Raw genomic sequence first — 8904 nt, 5'->3', positions numbered from 1 at the left:
TAAATATTTATAAATTTTACTAGCTATTTTTTAAAATGACTTAAATATTTAATATAAAGAAAAAGATCGATCACTTAAAAATTATTTATTCAACATTGTTACTAAAAGCAATCTATTTTTTTGTTAGAAAATTCAATCTAAATTATTTTGATGTAAATAAACTCTATACTCATTATTTGAGCTGGTCGAAGTTTTGACCCATACTTGACTCATTTAGAGTTTGGTTCATAAAATCTTACTCAATCCTAACTAAGACTCTTCATCTAAACCTGTCCCAAATAGTTTCAGGTCAGGTTTCGAGGATCGGGTCAATTTTTGCAAATCTTCGCACCGGTGACGTCCGATCAAAGCCACTTAGGTTTAGAAGAGTTTGGTAAGTAATTTGGGCCGCCTAGTTTTTCCCCTCTGATTTCTTAGCATTCGGCGGCATACATACAACAATTCCATCGTTTTAGAGCATCAGGCCTCCTCTGTTGCTTCGAGAAGTATCGTCGAAAGCCATTTTTATTTTCTTCCAAGAATCTGCAATCAGACACTAATCAATCTGATCCGATCGCCGTCTTCGATCTCGATCAGCGTCACGAATTCGATCGGAGCCTCAATTTGACCATCGTTTTATTCTTTAAACTCTAAATCCGAGCGATAATGATCCCCACTTCTCAATCTAGATTTCCTATTCCGATCCAGAATCTATAATTTCATATTCAATCAGAGGTGATTTATAGATTCTGAGGATTATTGGGATGTTGATCTCGAAAGACATATTTATTTGTGAGGTGGGATGATTTGAATTGGTTCTTTGACTCCTGAACTTTGTATCCGGTAAAGAATTCTATTGATGCTGAATATTTTGGTGGTTTTGTTCTTGATTCATTTATCAGGCTAATGCTTAATTTGGTTTTGATTTATAAATTTCATGGATATTTTTTTTCTAGAAGTCGAGATCTTCTTCACTCTACAGTTTTATATCATTCTAATTGTTATTAAACTAAATATATTTCTCCAGTAGTTTATCAAACCAGGTATGCGTCCATCCCTTATTAATATATTCCTGGAAAATAAAGTAATCTGTTATAATGCCTTTTTTAAGCTGTTTGAATGGACATAAGGATTTTTTTTTCTAGAAATATAATGAAAATAAGAATATTAAAAGAAAATAATGGCGATATTTGCCAAATCGCTGCTCAAATAATGTAATTTTATGTTTTAGTTATGCGGACTGTGAAAAGATCAAGCAATGTTTGTTGGAAAATGCTCCAATAACAGTTTGTTTTCTGATCATTACATATGAATTTATAATGTAATCAGGGTGTTCATCTGCAGTAATGTCTTTATGATTCAATCTTGTACTATTGTGGAAAGAATGGCAATGCTAAGAAGGAAGCAGAATTGTGCTGCCTTTCTTTTAACATATTTTGTTCAGGTCTTATGCGTAGAAACGTGATTAAAAGTTTTGCATTTTATGTTGTAAGGAAACCCAATCATGAACTTAACCTGAAACTTTAAAAGTAAAGGCAAGCACCGACGTGGCAACACTGATGCTCCTGCATGCTAACCTTGTGGTGTTGGACTGATAAATTGTACATATAGCTGGGAGATAGATATTTATCTTTTTAGATATTTAAAATCTAATATTCTACAAATTTTTATTTATAACTGGAGATAAGAGTTTGTATTCTTTTGTTTCCCTGAGCAAATATTTATATGATCGCTATATTTCACAAACTAAATATCAGTCTTCAAAATCCTTTTACTAATTCAGTCCTTTGGCAGCCACAGCTGAGTGGCAGTGCCATGGAGTTCACTGTTATTCTAGCTAGCAGCTTTGTTTTGTTCATGAAGTAATGCAGATGGATTTGGATTGTCAGTTGGAGAGGGGGAAATATATTGTCCTATCTACTGTGATCCATAGTATTGTGATTTCTAACATATAACATATTAAGGAAGTAACTTGGTTCAGTGGTTCGTCCCTTTGAAAAAAAATATCCACTTCTTTTGTGCTATCTAAGTAGATTGTTGCTCGTGACAATGTCAATTTCTTTCTGAATAATGTAATATATTTTATTATGTGTATGTATCGTGTCAGCTATGCATGTTTCATGTGTAGAATGGACTAGAGTTTTAGATTTTATATGCAATGCAGACTTTAAACTATCTTGGTCTGGTAGACCTTTCTCTTGAAAATTACCAAAACAGGGAATTTAACCCTAAACTCTTTTCCTTTTCTTGCTTGGCAAATGAAGAGAGCAATTGTCCATTCTCATTCGTGTCACATGACCTTCGGGTCATGAAAAATTGGCATTATTAGTTTGATAGATTGTGTATTTGGTACATCCTAGAAAGTAGAATGATATGATTTTACTAAGTTTTGGATCTAGGATTTTAGAAGAGATATAATCTGTTTACTTTATGCTTTTAGATTGGTTTATGTTAGTATCAACATTTTATGAGCTAGACAAGACATTTCAAACCAATTTGAGTTAATCCTATTCAAATTAGTTAAGCTTTTGCTAGGATCATACTGGTTTACTTGGATCCCATTTCACATGGATCTATTAATTAATTGAACTTTGCATTGCATGTAACTTCAAAAGTATATTTGATTTGATCACCATTGTCTCAAAAAGTTAGTGATACCAAACAAATGATTATAGGAGTTTTTTTTTTTTTCCTTTATCCTAACAACCAAAGGCATCCATGACATAAATGGTTTTGTAGACGCAAAAAGTTCATCCCCCCCCCCCCCCCCTCTCAGCATTACTGTTTTGCTTGCCTTCCAGTTTTCTGTGTTTGTTTTTTTTTATCTTGTTTTTAGTTGGAAAAATGGACTTCAACCTGCTAGCAGAGATTTTATACCTCTGTTCACTAGTCCAGCCATTTTTGTGTGACATGCTCTGCATATTTTTTGGTTTCTAATAATCTAAATTGGCAATTTGGCATTTTCATTGTGGAAGCTGCTTATGGCATCAAAGCGTATCTTGAAGGAACTCAAGGATTTGCAGAAGGACCCTCCTACCTCATGCAGTGCAGGTACAGATGAACTGACTTGGTAAACAGACATACTCAATCTCCATCAATCATGAATTCATGACTGTTTAATTAGCATATTATTTTGTCTGAGTTCTTTCTTCTCCATTTTTGTTTGCTGGGATGTGATTTTGCATAAACATATTACAAGGCGGGTCTGGAGAAAAGACTCAACATGCCAAATAGAGCTGTGAAAGTATCTTTTAGTATTGGATTTTGAAACTTGGCACAATCATCTAATGTAAGCTAGACATACATATTTGCAATATTTGCTGGATTTATACTTGTCTTAGGTGTTTTGAGATGGTGCTGGATTATTACTATTGTTAGGTTGTATTAGTTATATTTTAAGGTTCATTCTGCTTACTCAAGCCTTGTATTTGGTTTTGCTGTCACATGGGCTAGTAATTTGGGTTATGTTAGGGTTGGATGATGGCCATCAAGGGATGATGGTCTATTACAACAAAATATAATTGTCTAGCGTAGCAAGATCTCATTTGCACAGCCATTTGAAATGTCGAAGTTGATTTACTAGTTTGAAACAGTTTTTCCATATCAAATTAGACAAAATAAATGCTGAAGAAGGGTTAGTAAATTGATCACATAGGTTCTCACTTTTGTCCCGGAAATAAATGAACGTTTATTCAGCCTTTCATCAAGTGGTACCCGAAAAAACTAGAATACCTTTTTCTTTTGAGGGGTGGGGTGTGGGAGGGGTAGTGGTTGGTCTCCACCATACTAGATATCTTGACTAAATGAAGTATGCATAGGTTGTACCATTTCTGCTATGAAATGGATTTGAGCTCGGGTTCTCTGCTGTGCACCGCACGGTGCGGTGCACAGCGCACCGTCCATCGCACGATGGATGGCCACACGTGGATGCGCGTTCGTTGTGCGCGGCCGTCCATCATGCGATGGATGGTATGCACTGTGCACCGCACCGTGCGGTGCACAGCAGACGATCCGCGCTCAATGGATTTGCCCTTGCTTATTTGGCCTACCGTGACTTGATATCTGTTCAAGCTACATTCAATGTAACTCATTATTTGTTTGGAAACATTTGTGAAGGACCTTCAAGTAGAACATTCCCAAACTTCAACGTGTGTCAAACACTGGCACCAGATCCTTGCTGTTTTAGGTCTTGGAGTTGGAACCATAATTTCTCTGTGTTGCAATATTATATTAAGAATTTGAATCTTTGTATTTAAAGCATAATTGAAAAGAAATGGGGGTAACCTTTTTGTGATTGTATGATTGAATACTTGTCCTTTTTTTTTTTCCCCAGGTCCTGTAGGTGAAGACATGTTTCACTGGCAAGCAACAATCATGGGACCCTCTGATAGTCCATATGCTGGAGGCGTGTTTTTAGTTTCGATACATTTTCCTCCAGATTATCCCTCTAAGCCCCCAAAGGTGTAACTGTTGTTTTCAGACATAAGTTTTATACTTCTGGATGTGGTTAATTGCTTCTTTTGTTTGTTTACTTCAGGATCAGCTTTTGCTTCTTCTTCTTTATTAATTATAAGATTCCATTGTGGCATGCAATTATTTTGATGCATTCAATTGTTAAATTAGCAAGAAGTTATTCATAGTAATGTTGTAATAGGAGAAGTGTGCACAGTTGTGTTATTTTTTAATGAATTGACATGCTGTGTCTGTAAATATGGTAGTTGATGTCTTCAAAAATATGTGTTAGTCATTCTGCCATGTCCCTGTGCTGATAGAATCAAATAGCAGATGTTCTCACCTTGTCAGATCCCTTTGCATGATGAGTGGGTCTCATCTAGTCTCAGGATGGTCAGTGGCATTGTTAATTATGTTCTTTAGATTACACATTTTGTGTTTTCTTAAATAATTGAATCCACCCAACCAGTTCTCTTGCTTGTGGGATGAAAAAATTGTCCTGGTATTTAGAATACCCTCCATGTGCCTGAAACATCAGGATAAGATCTCATATTGATAAGCCATTTCCTTTTTACCTTGTGTACTTACATTTTTATGTTCTGTACTACTTATTATTCCCTTGTGGACTCCAAAAGCACCTCTTCAAGATTGTTTTGTTGATGTCTTGATAGATCTTAAATCACAGTCCACTTTGTCTTTTTTGCTCAAAAACTCTTTTGAGTTGGTGAGATGACTATTTTGGCCCACCCATCCATTACTTTATGAATTTAATTTTGTTTAGGATGGAGACCATGATTCCTAGTCATAAAACAAATAACATCATGTTACTTTATGATTAGTATTTTTGTATTTTACCAAATTGTGCTGTTCAATGCATTGTTCCCGCGAGTAGGAAGATGATAGTGTTGGCTATACTGGTAGGTCCACAGCTGATACAGGACTGCCAAATATAATCCAAAGTTCACTTAGTTGTTATGACATTTTATGGGAGTGGGATGCAAAATTAGTGCAATTCAAGGTACACCTGTCATGCAGCCATGACATAAAATCAGTAATATGTGAGGGTCACAACCGAGGGATATCTGGTAGCAAATTGTCTGTCTCAAATATAATGTATTGTTGTTTGCGCCTGTTTTAGCGTAAACCATTTATTTTTGATTGGTATCTATCTCTTACTGAAATGAGTTCCTTCTGTATCATATAATTATGTAATTGTGAATCTTTCCACATCTTTGTTGAGAGAATCATAGATATGAGCGAACAATACTTTCACTCGATAATATATCTGATGATTGTAGGAAGTAGAGAAGGAATCTGTTTCGTTCAGTTTATGATGTTGAAAATTTTTCTGCTGTGGAACTTTTTGCTACAACTTGGATGCACGAGGATTTCTGGCTGACAAGCTCAGTTCTGTTCTAATCACTTCGATTCCATACACGGATACCTTCCTTCAAATGGATATATTCCCTTTTCAAATATGGAAAGTATTTCTGTAAGTGAATCCCTTCTTTCTTTGGCTTGCTTCTTAAGCCAATACATCCCGTGGCTGGTAGGTGCAATCAGTCCGTCCCATGCCTATCCATTCAAGCCTTTCAATATCTCATCTGGCCCTGTCTTCGTCTCTTACTAATGATCAATCGCTTATTACCATTACCGCCTACTTCACTCAATAAGAAAGGCCCCTTCAAGTGTGTTGGTGGTTTCTCATGAAAGATCTTTGCCCTCCTAAGGTATGTGCTTATTACTAGGAGTGTCAGATGCAACTTGTGTGCTCAGTCCCAAACTGTATTGATGACCAAGCATGCAGTCTTTATAGCGCATTTTTCAAGCGCTTATCAAGCAAGCAAGCTGGCATACTCCGAGAGCTCTTTGCCTTTGGTCACCATTTTTCCCATGAGCATTACATAGTACATACATGATGATCGCTTGGGGGTATTTCATCTTGGATTATCTTGTTGACATGAATCATCATAACGACTATGTTACTAGTTACCATGCTGACCGTTTTCCTTGAACTTTGAGCATCAATTTGTTATTAATGTAGACTGATGACATGCTTTCATGTTTTAGGTTGCTTTTAAGACAAAAGTCTTCCATCCAAACATCAATAGTAATGGGAGCATCTGCCTGGATATCCTTAAAGAGCAGTGGTGCCCTGCCCTGATCATCTCCAAGGTATAACTTACAGATTTTTGTGTTGATTCACTCCATGCTCCGATGTGCATAGACAGTTTAATCCCATCCTGTGAATTTGTGATATATTTGCATTTCTTTGTTAACTACTAATTTTTATTTTTTTTTTGCCTGATATCTAAAACAACGAGAGCAAAGTAAGAAGTGTTTCTTCAAGATAAGTATTGCAAATATTTTATATTTTATTGTTTGATATTGAAAGCATATATGTTAATTAATAAACAAAATGCACGCTAGGAAGTATTCCTTCAAGATATATTTGTTATCATCATTTGTTGATAAATGATTTAAGAGGGAGAGGTAATTGCATCCAGATATCTTTCTTTTTTATGACGGTTCTGGTATGCAAATGGATTATGTGAAAGGACAAGATACCTCAGCAGAAAATTTAGAGGTGAAAATATTATTGCCTCTATAGATAAAATATGTGGTTCTTTTACATGTATACCCTTGCAAATATGGCTTGGTTCATATTTAACCAGTAAAAATATCGTTACTTACACACACACATGCACATATTTGTCCTTCAAATCATTTTGTTTTCACAGGGATACCCCTGCTGTGAGATTTTTGGCTAATGACATTAAGAAATAACCATTTTGAGTGTCATTTGACACCACACACACACACATATATTATTTTTTTCTTTTAATAGCACTTTCATAATAATGGTACAATGAATGGTTTGTCATCCAACTCTATTTTTATGAAGATAATTGTAATTTGATATCATGTGTGATGATAAGACAACTAAAGCTGAATTTGGGCATTTTACATTTGAAAATCATGATCTAATTCTATAGCTTAATCTACAATTTTAATTTTTTGAAGTTTATTTTTCTGGAGGAGAATGGGTGTTTGGCTGCTAGAAAGGAAAAGTTTAAAAATAAATAAGTTGTAAGATGACTGAGGGACGATGCACTTAGGAAATTATACTCAATGTAGAATCTTCTAATTTGATGATTCAAGTGATTTTGTCGAATTATGTTCTATTGGCAAACACCTCTAAAATCATAACTTGTAATTTTTAGAAAACTAAAAAGGTCACAAGATATCATGATTTTACTAGTGCATTCAAACATAAAAATTTTGTGCTTCATAAGCTCTAGATTTTGAATAATGATGCAATCATACCAGCCAACGTCTACCATATCCACGATACCAACTTGTACCAACCGTGTTGTACCATATCGAGATTCAGTTTGGTTTGCTATATGAGTTGAGCTGGTCTGTACTGGTCCGAACCAAGTGGAACCATCCGTACCACCTAAAATCGGGGTGCATGTACCATAGTGACCCATACCACCTGGTTTCGGATGGTACCATGATGAAAAGTGGGGAGAAGGAGGCTAGGAGCTATCTTAATATGGGATGCACACTATACTCTAATAATTATACTATACCAAACTGGTAATGGACTGGTACCTAAATCATCCTTGATATGGAGCACCAGATCCCATCAGAGAAATATTTGTTCAATGTTATGGTCATTCTGCATTTCGATAATAAACTGGCTTCGCTACTTAAATTTGCATTTGCTAAAAGGTGGTAAACACTCCATAATCGGTAGCCTTGTAACCCTTATTTTTTTTGCAACAGGTCTTGCTTTCTATCTGCTCTTTACGGACAGACCCGAATCCAGATGACCCTCTTGTACCAGAGATTGCTCAAATGTACAAAACTGACAGGGCAAAGTATGAGACACAGAAATATGCTATGGGACGAGTTTAAATTTGCTGATATTGTTGTAGGAGTTCCTTTGTTTTCTAGATGCAAAACAATTATGTGGTAAAAAGGGCCCCTATTCTGTGGCTATTGAAGTTCATTTGTCAATGAGACAGTGCTGTGTACTTTTCTTTGATGCTTTCTCAAGCTCCGTGAGGTGGAGCATAAACCATAAGTGCAAGTTTGGTACTTTGGATTGGGAACTCATTAAGCTAAATGGATAAACAATCCAAGAAAGGACAATCATACAGACTGTTGAATTGGTTTGACCCTTCACTGTTTGTTCGATAATACGTAGCGTTGACATAATCTCACAATACTGGTGTATAATTTTTGGTGATAGAACTGTAACACATAGGTTTCAAATGTCCTGCGACATGTTAAACCATCCTTTGTGATTTCACACTCTAGTCTCAGCAAGTTGGTTTTTAACAAAACCAATCTGGGTTTTCAGTTTTAAGCTGATTAGATTTAGTTTGCTGCATGAATTTACTGAATTCCTCATCTTTTACATTGAAAAGGAAACATTTCACTGATTGCAGAAGATCGTCAGAA

General features: G+C 35.7%; 1 protein-coding gene across 3 annotated transcripts; it reads left to right on the top strand.

The window, feature by feature from the left end:
• Positions 1-252: 252 nt before the first annotated feature.
• Positions 253-8597, top strand: LOC140858016 (ubiquitin-conjugating enzyme E2-17 kDa-like). Of its 3 annotated transcripts, none has more exons than XM_073257439.1 (5): positions 253-373; positions 2955-3030; positions 4313-4440; positions 6502-6606; positions 8224-8597. In XM_073257439.1, exons 2-5 carry the CDS (start codon positions 2961-2963, stop codon positions 8353-8355), a joined length of 435 nt encoding a protein of 144 aa, XP_073113540.1. In that variant the 5' UTR covers positions 253-373; positions 2955-2960; the 3' UTR covers positions 8356-8597. The 3 variants fall into 3 exon arrangements, with proteins under 3 accessions (XP_073113540.1, XP_073113538.1, XP_073113539.1); XM_073257437.1 differs by lacking the exon at positions 253-373 and adding an exon at positions 435-776; XM_073257438.1 differs by lacking the exon at positions 253-373 and adding an exon at positions 436-822.
• Positions 8598-8904: the final 307 nt, after the last annotated feature.

The sequence above is a fragment of the Elaeis guineensis genome, chromosome 5 (assembly GCF_000442705.2).
Source record: "Elaeis guineensis isolate ETL-2024a chromosome 5, EG11, whole genome shotgun sequence".
Taxonomy (NCBI): domain Eukaryota; kingdom Viridiplantae; phylum Streptophyta; class Magnoliopsida; order Arecales; family Arecaceae; genus Elaeis; species Elaeis guineensis.
This window is presented reverse-complemented; position numbering and strand designations above follow the sequence as displayed.

Bases quoted from the DNA above. Each gene is read 5' to 3' on its own strand.
- LOC140858016 (XM_073257437.1), top strand. From the start codon at position 744: ATGTTGATCTCGAAAGACATATTTATTTGTGAG. The intron at 777-2,954 runs GTGGGATGATTT...TCATTGTGGAAG, and splicing joins AAGACATATTTATTTGTGAG to CTGCTTATGGCATCAAAGCG. The intron at 6,607-8,223 runs GTATAACTTACA...TTTTTGCAACAG, and splicing joins CTGCCCTGATCATCTCCAAG to GTCTTGCTTTCTATCTGCTC.